Below are 13,260 nucleotides of genomic sequence, written 5' to 3'. Positions count from 1 at the left end.
AGGACATTTCCTTTGGGAACCTATTTTCACAATTCTAAAGTTGACGTAATCGTTTCCAAAACAGTTTACTTCTCATATGCATCTAATTTCTTTCATTTTTTTTTCAGTGCAATTGGTAAGTGACTTAAATATGGCACCAACACATCTTACTGGGATGGACCCCTCTACATAGCTTACATGGTGCTGGAAAACAATGGACTGTGGAAACTAAAATTAGAATGAGATTTTAAATGATAGAAGTAGACTGCCAATCTTTTTGATGTATCCTTCTCTAAAACAGACACAAAACACTAGCCAAAGATTATATACCTTACATATCTCAAAAGGCAGATCTGCTGCAAACATGCAGATAGCATACATCTGTTTGGCACGTGTAAACTAGAGAGTCTGTCCTCAATGCATGTGTATTCCTGTGCAGGTTCGTGATCATCCAATTACATTCTGGGGAGGGCATATATATTTTCAAGGGCTGTATCTATCCAATTCTGCCTGTAACAAATACCCAAACATTCTGAAATATCCGTAAGACAGACAAGACTAGAAGTAAAACTTTGGAGAATAAAGGATAATGGCCATGCACCTGCTCTTTCATGTTTTCCTAGATTATATTAAAAAGAAAACAGTAAGTCAGACAGTCTCTCCACAAGCAGGTTAGTTTATATTCTCTGGATTTTTTCAGCCACCACAACTGGATTCTCTTTCCTGATTTTTGCTGCAGCTTCTGCTTTGTAATCATACGGGCAGTTATGCTTGTCAGAGTAACGGTGAAGTCCACAAAATAAGTTTCCACATCGGCAGTCAAATCCTGTACATAGAAAAAGCAGCAACATCACTAGGAAGCTTCATATTTAACTAAGTTAAAGGCTCAGTCACTACAATGGAGGTATGTTTTGTCTACTCTGACATATTGAATAGAGAAATGAACAGCTGTAATAAGTTGTTTGGATTCTGAAGAAGCAAGTTTAACAATACAGATATCTCATATCAAGTTTAACCTAGCAAGAGGCAACTGATCATACAGATCTGTTCAAAATTGACAAAGTGTTCTCATACCTGTAAGGCCAACCTTCTTTCTGCACATGAAACATCTGTTTTTCTTTGGTTTGGGCAGTTCAGGAGCTCTCTCTTCACTCTGCGAAGCACTAGGCTGAGAAACTGATGGGCTTGGTTGAGTAACAACTGTTAAAGCAGACAAAAGAAATAAAGGTTAGGTTTCCTTTTCTTGACTTCACTAGCCATTCATTAGCATGCATCTATTTCTTAAGGATTAATTCCCCCTACTATGATACTGGTGTTTATTGTCTGAAGTACTACATAGACTAGTCTACGAAAATGTAAGTCAGGAATAGGAATTTTTAGGTACTCTGTTCTTCCTCTACACAACACAATCAGATCTTCCGCACAGTTTCACTAGCTAGAAAATATAAGGCACTTATTCATTACTCCTACACACATGTTAAGGGCTTGGAAAGCACACCAGAAGTTCCATGTACACATTCAATATTTTAAAAATAATATGATCAATAACATTTAATCAAAAATAATATAGTCACAGCTGAAGTTGCTGAACAGAAGGGATACCTGCAGAGAATGTAACTAATAGGAACATATTTTAGAAACAGATGAAATTCAGTAATGTGTTACTATCATAGTACTGGGTTACTCTGCCACTACACTTGTGACATCAGATGCCTAAAACAGTTCATCAAGACAGCAGATAGCAAGCCACTGATTGTATGAGATCCAGAACAGAGCTACAAAACACACGCAGTTCAAAAGAACTCTCATGCTTGGTATTTTCAGTAATTTAGTGAACCAAATACAGATTTACATTGAATTACTGTATTTCTGCACTGTATTCAGCTTTAGTGTTCAAGGAGGTATAGTCAAAATGACTAATTTTTCAATTGCCTCTGTCATGAACACTTTCAGACAAACTTTTTGTCAACTTTTACTTAAGTTCTCTGAAGGATAAAAATCCTCCCTTTTGGGGAACTTTTGTGAACCCGTTCATCTTGTTGAAAAAAGTATTTCTTTCCATCAAATGCACTTTTAAAAATATTGTCCTTACATCCAACCTGGAACAGGGGAAAGCTGAGAAAGGTGTGTTTGTACACAAATAACATCTGCTCCCGGTACTGCTGGAAGTGTTAAAAAAAATGTATGATGACACCTATTGTTTTAAAATAGAACAAACTACAAAATGCAGTCTGTACTCTTCATACTTCATGTTTTTTAAACTGGCATTTGCACTACCATATTCATAGGTATTCTAAAAACCAGCTCACTATTGCCACTAGCACCTAAAAAGCCTCACAATTCACTGTACAATATGACAGCCCCTAGTCAGGACTTCATAATCTGAACAAGATGACAAGCTGTCAGAGGTAACAAGGAACCTCCAGTGCTGATCACCAAAAAATTCTGTGCAGTAAAATAATGGTGGCTCGTATTTTCATATACTTTACTTACACATTATAGCAACAGTCCTAATGAACAACTAAAGCCATTTACTACCTTTATTTTTTTGTCACCTTGCATAGATCTTTTCCTAAAAAATTTGGGAAATTCACTGTTAGTGCTCTTTTGCCAAGTCTGAAGGATAAGAAAAGCGTTACAGCACTAGTACTACAGTTGCTACTTTTTGGAGTAATTCATGCTGCTGATTTCGTTTTTTTTTGAGAAAACAATTTCTTTGTCTTGATTATTAACATTTTCTAGATGAACAGATATGTGTAAACCTGTTGGATACTATGCACCTTGGCTAACAGCCATCAGCTATGGCCTTAAAAAAAGATGACCAAACACCTCCCAAAAAGCATGGTCAAACTCCTTTCATATTTGTTATATTGCTAATTTGTTTAAAAATTTAATGCTAGTCATAAGCCATGGCAGATAAAAACAGGAATCAGAAGTGCTCACACACTTTGCAATTTGGTGTATAGCTAGTCAGGGGGAAGCTTCATCTGCATCAGAACCACCTTATAAATATGAGCCCCAGGAACATGCATGCTGTTTCAATCAGATGCAGAAGAAAATGCAGAAGGAGGGGCAAATCAATGGTGACCTACATAATTAAAATCAGTCACAACTGAGAAGAGCACTAAGAGAAAATGAAAACAAGAAAAGGAGCAACATTTATCACTGCCTAACATGCCAACAAAGAAGCAACTTCTCAGGAATCAACAGGCCGAAGAGACAGCCCAGTAGATCACTCTACCACAAAACAAAGATGCTGAGAGCAAACCCATCTAAGGGAAAATGTTACCAACTACCAGAGGTATACTTCCTTCTTTGCATAAAGCAACTGTGGCAACTGGCAGCCCAGGAACTGAAAAGTGATAAAGGTGTGCCTCTATACTTTCTTAGGATCATTTCCTGAAAGGGCTGTTGAACAGGATCCTTCCCCCACAACCAAAACATGTTGCAAGAAGGAAGAGCAGTACACAACTCGCAGTAACGGGCACTAAAAGGTCCCAAGACAAGATGGAACATAACACCCTAAATCCAAATTAAAATTTTCAATTTATTACTCTCCATGAATAAAGGATTCTCCTATTCTTCTACACCAGCAGAGTTAAGTCTGATGACTTTTATCTGACTTAACTGACTTTTTATCATGTTAAACTTCTATAAATGTGTTTCTAAGTAATGGCTAGGACAGAGGCAAAGCTGCCCAGCATAGTCCTTACTTAAAGCTCAGAACAGAAGTCCTTTCTCTTCAACCTGTGGTTCAGGTGAAAAATACTGTAAATTGTTCTGCTAAGACATCAGGAGCCAATATAAATGTCAGATACTATCCTGACAAGTGCTTGTCACAAAACGCTTCCTTCAGCACAGAAGCCAAATCCAGCCGGGCAAGTGCAATTCCAGTCCTCAATATACTGAGTTCACTTTATGCTAGAAATCAGTGTTAATTATCAGGCAAAGTGCTCTAAATGATTACGGTATGTTCACCATGGAATGAGTAACTGAACAAATGCTGAAAGTTGGAAAATGGTTGGTTACTGGTATCTGCAGACCTGCTTCCCCAGTAACAGTGTTCAGATGAAGCAAACTACTAGAACAGGTTTTATCACTTTAAGAGAGTTTCTGTTGGCATATAACTCCCTCTATCACCTTGGTCATTTCCCTTCAACTTTTGGCTCAAGAGGTTACCTGATGAGGTTTACTTCAATTTTACCAGACCCGTTCTTCTATTACCAAGCGCCAAAAAAAAAAAAAGACCAAAACTCAAAACTTAGGAGCAACAGATTTTCAGAACTGGGAAGGCCTTTATTAACTATTATTTCGGTCTGAAATGATCTGTCAGCCCTGTAAGATCCATTACCATCACACACAAGGAAGATTATCACCAATCTGCTAGGATAATAAAGATTAACATAACCCTAGTATGAGAGAGGTGCCTGAAAAAAAAAAAATACAGACATTGCATCATGAATTTGGGAAAATTTCCTTCATGTGTAGTCCGAAAATAAGACGCATCTTTACAAAAAACCATGTGGGACCAGCAAGGCTGCTGGTGACAGAAGTTAGCCACATGCCACAGCATGACAGTTATTCAACCTATATGCAGAAAGGTCCTACAAACAGGAGAACAAAGTTCTTCTCAGAGCCCAAAGTATTAAGCCACAGTGACTATGTGGGACTGTCACTAAAAATTAAAAACAACTCCAAGAATGGGATTTTCAAAATCGACAGTAGTTTTCCTTATATAAATGAGTATGGCTGCTGCAAAAGACTGTCTACTATAGCTGTTTTCACATTGAGATTTCATACCTGAAAGGAATGAATCCAATGTTTCAGTTGAACAAAACCTGATGAAAATAAAGCAGTATTACTTTTTAACCCTCCTCATACCAAAAAATAAAAAGAGGTACTGAAGTAACACCAGGAAGTTTTTAGAAGCTTCTCTGACTAAACAAAAGTTAACCAAAAGTAAGATCCTAGAAGCTTAAACTGCATGACTTTCACAGTACTGGTGTTGTCCCAAATACACGTTCTTCCACCCAGTGCTGAGTGAGCCAAAGCACACACAGAGTTGAGATATTTGCTTTTATCCCAAATCTGCATAGAGTTGGGTGCCAGGTGGTAGGGCCACAAAGATAGCACAGCTCTAATACACTGAAAAATGTAAGCATTCTGAGCAAGAGTTATCAATATTTTTTGAAAGTTGCTCAGTCACCCTTATTCCCATTAGTTCCCACAAACCCATCTCCACTTAAAGTCACAGCATCCTTCTGTTTTACTGCACACGGTCAGTGAGGAAGGGGCTTCTTATATTAAGGGGCTTTCCTCACATGAGGGCAGGTTTCTATTATGCCAGTTTTATATTAATTAGATGTTAATGAGGATAGTTCACTCAAAGTTCAGTAGCTGCACTCCTTTTGTGGTTATCTTGTTCCTTCCCTCAAGGTTGAAGCCTTGTTAACTACTCAGAGACTAAACAATACCATCAGCTTCATACCTCACATACCTTCAAACACTAGTAAGTGGTAAACAAAGTGGAGCAAAACCTTGAAAGCATAAAAATAATTGGTGTAAACGTTTTGACTTGATGGAGCTAATCCCCAACTCCCACCACAGAAGAACTGGAAAAGTTAAAACAAGAGAGAAAAAAGGTAAAGTCAAAAGTCATCAGATATACAGTAGACTGCACTTCTGCATTACCACAGCAGAAAACTACTACAGACTGTGCAATCCTTATATTGCATATTAACACAATGGACTTGTATACAAAACTTTAGTCTGAAAAAATGGACAGTACTTATTATGCTTCATCAAGCTTCCTGAGTGTGCCAACCCAGGTGCCCATAATGAAAGGCTGCAGAATAAACTTCCATCACATTTAATTTTATGGCAAAGAAAGGGAATAGAAGTGTTCTGCAGCATGCACATCTCCTACATGCTCAACTGACAGGCGTATTGAATATCTGTACTGTTATGTTAATACAATGTACAGATATCCCAGTTTCAGTATCAGACAGAAATATGGTTTCGTTTGGTCACCATGAAGATGATGTCTGTGGTATGCTTCTGTTGCAACTGCCTACAGAGAGCAACATAGTTAAAATGCTATAGCCATGTGTGAAAACAAGTGAGAATTAACAATGCACTAATTAGAACAAGATCTAAGGAATACCACGTAGTTACCATCTTGAGCCTGCCCATCTCATAAGCTAGCTGTCTACTCGGCATACTACTTACAACATTACCTGCAACACACTGTACATATCACTGATAAAACACACTGGTCCTACCTACAATATAAGTTAAGGTTACCCATACTAACAGGGTCTCAACCTGAATGCAGGATAGCTGTAAAGTAACTCAAATCACACTGGCTTGGTAGAAAGCCAAGAGACAAATGAGCTAACCACCATTGCCTGCTGTCTTCTGAAGCTGACTACTTCAGGAACAGAAAGGGTAAGCTACAACATGGATGGAATTATACAGTACATTAACAGTATTTGGGTATGTTTTTTAAATACGCAGTTTACACAAGACCATAATCAGTTCAGTTTCTGTTCACTTTCTTTATAAGCAGTACTACTCTGCAGCTGTGGCTTCACAAGATAATAGCTAGTAACACTACTCCCTAAAACAGAGCTATTATTGGGTTTAACACACAACCCCTCAAAAAAGAAAACCCAAGCCTCTTACACACATGCCAATACTAATTACATCTGGAAACACTGACAGACCTGACTGGGAGGCTCATCATTCAACAAGGTAATGACCTACAAAAGTGCAAGAAAATGCTAAAAGTATGCTGTAACTTGAAACAATATGATTGTTTGAACACTTTTTTTGTAACAGTTTATTTTTAGTGGTTACTATGTAAGACAATTCTTTCTTGTACAGATCTTTTATTTCCATTTGAATACCTGCTTAAAAACACACACAATTTTTTTTTTTAAGGAAAGGCTACACTATGCCTTACCAACTTGGTAGATATATTGTTCTAATAGTGTAACACAAAGAAAAGAAAGCAGTTTTCCAGGTTTGCATTTAATTCCTGCAACTCAGCACAGCAAAAAAGCAACTATGAATCATATTTCTGGAATCCTTTGGTTATAGTCTGACTTTGGTCAAGATTGTATTAGAAATCAATCCTTAGTAAGAAGTGTAAAAGCTTATCAAAATCTTATAAAAAGTATTTTTAAATACTGCCCACTTATGAATGAGTTTGGACATAAAGACCTTTAGATTTCTGACTTATGAGCAGTCCAGACAACTGCACTCAACACATGCCACTGTTCAATTAGAAAATTGCAATAAACCAGTAAGTTGAACTAAGAAATTAGACATGTGAATTACAACCAAGTCAGTTACAGCTATCATGCCTTTCTTCCTTCAAATGCTAAGATACAATTAATTGTCTTAGCATTGGATTGACTTTGAATCAGAATCCAGGTTTCCAACCTGTGGTTGGAAAGAGGTAAAAAAAAAAAATCAAGAAAAATAAGGCTGTTAAGCTTCATTGTTTCATTTTTCTTAACTCCACCACCTTCAAGGCAGTTGCTTCAATTCCAACAGCAAACAAGTATAATTTTATGCTACAGGCTGCTAAAAAAAATAATCAGTTGACCAGATGTAATTCTATTTTTAACTTTATGGCTTGTAAGGGAAATATCCAAAATTTCATTTGCTAGTAAAAATCTGGCAGAAGAGAATGTGACTTCATACTGTGGAAGACATTAAAAGGAGAGCAGGCTACTTTGCTTGAAGGCTGCACTGTTTGTTCATGATCTGTTACTATCTGATAGATGGCTATGAAATATGATATACGGAATATGAAATATGGAATATGATATATGGAATATGATAGATGGCTATGAAATAGCCACCTATGCTAGGGTCAGACTGTGCTTACAACTGGATTGGGTTTCCATTAGCAAATCCTTGACTGTGGCATTATCTTAAACCTCATAGAAAGTATTAGCTTTTTGAGATGTAAATTGTTTACCATTGTTCCAGTTACTCCTGGAAAGACCAAAACATAGTGGATACTGCTGAAAAAAGGAAGAGAAGAAAAATGCAACTAGTCCAGACATGACAGGGATTTTTATAAAAAGTCTAGGCCAGTTTCTCTTGCCTGCTAGACAAAGATCAGTGTACCACTGAACACAGCCAACACTTGATGTCCAACAAACCCTAAGAATAGTATATAAGGACACTATCCTATGCTGTCTACAACCTGTGCCCAAATGTAACACTTAAAAGGGAACTCTTATGTTACAGCAGCTGAGGCTGTCTCACAAATTTACAGGTATGTAGTCAGGAAGGCAGTTTTGTTCCACAAGTTTCTTCCAGATACATTTAAGTACTCTGGGAGTTTTTTTTCCAGTGGTCTCTATACAAGCTTGTGATAACTTGTACTGGTTTCAACCTGCAAGATTATTTACAGCAATACATAAGCATCTTGAGCCGTTTTGGAATTTTTCCCTATTCTAACCAATAGTGCTGTGTGATACTACCTGTCATGCAGTTGACTCACAGCACCTGAAAAATAGGTAATACGTCAGCAATTAATGAAGAGTGTCCTTTACACCTGGCAAAATGAGAAATTCCTACTGGCACTCTAATATTAAACAGTAAAGTCAGGTATTACTTCACCACTGCTACCATTTTATATATTCCTCTTTCCTCCTTTCCACATTTCACGTAAGAATTCATAACAAAGCAAGATGGATTTAGAAATATTGTAGCGAAGTCTAAACTATTTCTCAGTTACATACAGAAAGCCTCTTCAGGTGACATCAGTTATGGGAAGTTAACACTTGCAAAAATCTCCTCAGTCTATACATAATGAAAAACCTAATACATTGTGTAACTACTTCAGTTCATGCCAGATTCTTGACTTAGCATGACTTATTGCAAACAGCAAAATCCTCTGTACAAATATTGAGCAAAGAGATATCAGGTGTTAGAGCAGCCTTTGCTGGCAAAGATGTATCTAGATAAAAATGGCTTCTATACAGTGCTGAGTAGCATCTTCTGCTATTTACACCTCACTGACTTCAGAACCGAAAAAATGAATTTTATCTTCAGCTTGAGTGAACAGACTTTCTACTGAACATCAGCTTTTAGTGTTTCAGAGCTGTTAGATTAAATAAAAAAGTGTGGATATGTACAAGTATCTACAAGTGTGTTAAGATACCCATCTGAACAAACTGGTACTAATTCAATCACTCACTAGCTGCACTAGGTGCCCCTTCCTGCCTCTCTCCAAGAGACAGTTTACATTTTAAAGTTTAACTACTGCAGCTACAACCTTCCAATACAAGAATAAAACTTTTAAATTGAAAAATCACACCCAGCAATTAAGGCTGCAGAACAATGCTTCGGTTATATCTGATTACTCTATTTCAAGAACCCCAAATAGCTTTTGTTAGTATTTAAACCATGTATTCCCACCCCACCACAGCATCACTCCTCAGAAGTGCTCCCTCAGTAAGTTTGCAGATGACACCAAGTTGGGAAGGAGTGCTGATTTGCTCAAGGGCAGGAAAGCTCTGCAGAGGGATCTGGACAGGCTGGGTTGATGGGCCAAGATCAACTGTATGAGGTTCAACAAGGCCAAGTGCCGGGTCCGGCACCTGGGTCACAACAACCCCATGCAATGCTACAGGCTTGGTGAGGAGTAGTTGGAGTGGCCCAGTGGAAAAGGACCTCGGGATGCTGGTCGACAGCCAGCTGCATGAGCCAGCAGTGTGCCCAGGTGGCCAACAGCATCCTGGCCTGTATCAGCAATAGTGTGGCCAGCAGGAGTAAGGAAGTGATTGTACCCCTGTACTCTGCACTGGTGAGGCCGCATCTCAAACGTTGTGTTCAGGTTTTGCCATCTTGCTACAAGAGGGACACTGAGTTGCTGGAGCATGTCTAGGGAAGGGCAAGGAAGCTGTTGAGGGGTCTGGAGAACAAGTCCTACAAAGGGCGGCTGAGGGAACTGTGGTTGTTCAGTCTGGAGAAGAGGAGGTTGAAGTGAGACCATATCACTCTCTACAAATACCTGAAAGGGAGTTGTGGTGAAGTGGGTGTTGGTATCTTCTCCCAAGTAACGAGTGATAGGACAAGAGGAAATGGCCTCAAGTTGCACCAGGGGAGGTTTAGACTAGATATAAGGAAAAGTTTCTTTATAGAGAGAGTGGTCAAACATTGGAACAGGCTGCCCAGGGAGGTGGTGGAGTCACCATCACTGGAAGTATTCAAAAAACATGTAGACATGGCACTTGGGGACATGGTTTAGCGGGCATGATGGTGTTGGGTTGACAGTTGGACTTGATGATCTTAAAGGTCTTTTCCAACCTTAATGATTCTGTGACTCAGAGTCAGCTGGAATTGTACTGCTAAGTAATACACAGAAACCTCAACACTGACTTCAAAACTGAACACCTTGCTCAAATGCAATTGTAGAGTGCCTTAATTTTTAAGTTTTTGAGCCAAAATCACCCTCACAGGCATCAATTTTTTTAGAACATTGAACATGCATCTCAAACTCTACTGTGGCACTAGTCCTTTTTCTTGATTCCAATGAGAGATTACTCCAAAAGCATCCTGAACAATCATCTTAACAGTTCCTCTAGATCATCACCACAACAGGAGATGTCTACTTAGAAAGTCACCAATTGTACCCAGAGTTACTCTGCAAACATACCTGGCTCAGTCTCTGTTTTCGGTGTTACTTTTTCCTCTCTTGAAATGCTCATTTCTGTCATTTGCTGTGTTACAGGCAAAGAGGCAACAGGCACATTTCTGTTTAAGTACAATGAAACACATAATTTACATTAGTTTTGCATTCATAATAAAAGCTTAAACTGTCCAGACCCATTAATACAAATTGAACAAAATTTGTTCAATTACTACTGATACACATTCCTGACCTCTGCTTCTACTGTCTTCAAAACCCATTTTTTCCTCTATTTTAGTTTCCCTAGAAGAAACCAGGCAAATATTTCTCCAGATAAATAAAAAGCGTATTTTAAACGGAGGAGTCCAACACCAAATATTTTAATCAGTTCTCATTTAAATAGATTCAGAAAGCACTGCCACGTAGACTGTCCCTTTTTCCTCTGCAGAAACTCACTGCAATTGCTGTAGGCCTTCAACTTGCTGCACACTCACAGCTCATTCAAACCTCAAAGTAATACCTTCATCTTACCTTGATTTTTCAGATGTGCTGCCAGCAGCACCTTCACAGTTGTTTAAGCTAGTGTCTGATCTCTGTACAGATGCAGAGTCTGAGGTAGGGCTGTTTGAACCACTGGCTGTTCCTATGTAAGAAGAATTTGACAATTAGTTATTCACAAATTGTAGAATACATGTTAGACAAATAGGCTTGCATGCAGCTATGAACTCTCTGCATACAATCCTCTCTGCTGCTGCATATTACCTCTTAAAGACAGGCTACGCTGCTAACAACCAAAATACAGAGACTGTATAAGAATATGGCAACAGAGGAGGCTAAGTGGGAAAAACCAAGTTATGGTTGAATGCCAAGTGGACCAGAACACATTACAGATAAAAACACATTTCTGTGTACTGTGATTTAAAGTCGTATTCTTTTTGATAAGTCACTGTTTTAATGCACACGTCTCCAAAATTCTCCTGAAAAATAAAAAATGTTCTGGGATTCCTTGTCATCTTCTGTATATTATATTTTAAAAAAAGTAAAAAAACTACAACACCTACACACCCTTACCCATTGGGCTGATTCTATCACTATTCTGCTGTCGCTGAAGATGCTCTTTGTAGCAAACGGAACACATCCCATTTGTCCTAGGGTTTCCATAAAATCCACATCCTGTACTACACAGCATGGGCCCTGGGGTCTGGTTTGTCTCCTGAGTCATCTCGATGCTGTAAATAAAACCAAGAACTGCATTAGGAGCTGGCATGTCACCAAAAGCAATTACAGGGTTATAGAATTAAAGTATGTCTGCTCACCCAGCCCCCCAAACTGATATCAGCATTCTTAAAGAGGCTTATATGGATGTTAATATACCATTCAATACTGCAACTGTATTGCCAAGTAACATCGTTATGAACCTTTAAGAGAAGAAAAAGTGTCATCATACTAATAGTGAGTCATAAAGTACTTGTTGAGCACTGAGCTGTGCATGCAGGTTATGACCAAATTCAATCTGACAGCCAAAAAAGCCCTTTATTACCAACCTCTGAGCACTAACAGGGATATGCAGAGTATACAAGACCACGTTCACATCTACTAAACAGTTCTGGCAAATAACAGCTTATTTCCCCCCCAACTCCAGCAGAAAAGCCCCACTTTCAGTAGTGCTGATTTTGCATCATTTTGATGCTAATTCCACTATTAGGAGTTCCTACTCTCACAATACATTTGTCGAAGAAAACAATAAAAATCCCTGAAGTATTGGCAGCAGCCATTTCAAGTCTGTGTTCTTACCTTTAGAAGGAGTGTCCAGAACACCCCTCAAATTGATTATGAAACCTGATACAGAGTACTAACTGGCAACAACATGTTTAAAACGGGCCCTTCAACTGAGAATCTAAAGAGCGTTTCTGAAATAAGTTTAGACCAGGTTTTACTCTCCCAAGAGAAATAAAATAAACAACTGCAAACTGTTGAATGTGTTCTATTACACAGCCTACAGATTAAAAAAAGAGCCAGTTAAATCTCTTGTCTTAATATACAGCAAGATTTCTGAGCCTGCCAGAGGCAGACAATGCTAACTCTCTGCCAGGAACTACAGAAGTTAGGAATAAAAATATTTCACCTTCACTGCTGGTTAACCTCTGCAAAGCAAGGTTAGTAGAAAAACTGAACAGCAACCAAATCCTTGATCCCCAAGGGCAATAAAACTGGAACACAGTAATCAAGCAATCTGCTACAAATTGAGGACACGTAAGAATATTGCACTTGTCCTCGCAAAGTTTAGATTTAGTAGCTACAAGCATTGTACATAGCACCTGGAGACATTTTAGTGTCATCTCTAGATTGCTGTCCCCCTATTCAGGAACAGAATAAGAGATTTGACTGCTGTCAGAGTCACAAGCTCATGCTTGTGAGAAGTCAAAACATCAACAGCAAATTCATTACAGTGTACAGAGAAACACTTCTTTTAATTAAGAAATCCCACACTGCAAGTAGTAAACTTATGTTCCACTACTATGACAACCACAACTGACAGCTGCCTTTGTCCAGTTAAACTAGATTCCTGGGATCAAAGTAAACAGAGCAGGAGAAAGTAAACAAGCAAAATTCACCTGCTAGCCTGC

General features: G+C 38.5%; 1 protein-coding gene across 1 annotated transcript; it reads right to left on the bottom strand.

Moving 5' to 3' along the window:
• Positions 1–267: 267 nt before the first annotated feature.
• On the bottom strand, positions 268–11,860 carry ZFAND5 (zinc finger, AN1-type domain 5). Its single transcript, XM_010291833.1, has 5 exons — positions 11,705–11,860; positions 11,165–11,276; positions 10,661–10,758; positions 1,054–1,179; positions 268–805 (listed from the first exon to the last, which is right to left on the bottom strand). Exons 1-5 carry the CDS (start codon positions 11,853–11,855, stop codon positions 657–659), a joined length of 636 nt encoding a protein of 211 aa, XP_010290135.1. The 5' UTR covers positions 11,856–11,860; the 3' UTR covers positions 268–656.
• Between the last annotated feature and the right edge of the window lie 1,400 nt (positions 11,861–13,260).

This window comes from Phaethon lepturus, unplaced genomic scaffold (genome assembly GCF_000687285.1).
Source record: "Phaethon lepturus isolate BGI_N335 unplaced genomic scaffold, ASM68728v1 scaffold23627, whole genome shotgun sequence".
Lineage (NCBI taxonomy): Eukaryota > Metazoa > Chordata > Aves > Phaethontiformes > Phaethontidae > Phaethon > Phaethon lepturus.
Note: the sequence above shows the minus strand (reverse complement) of the source record. Positions and strands in the feature narration are given on the sequence as shown.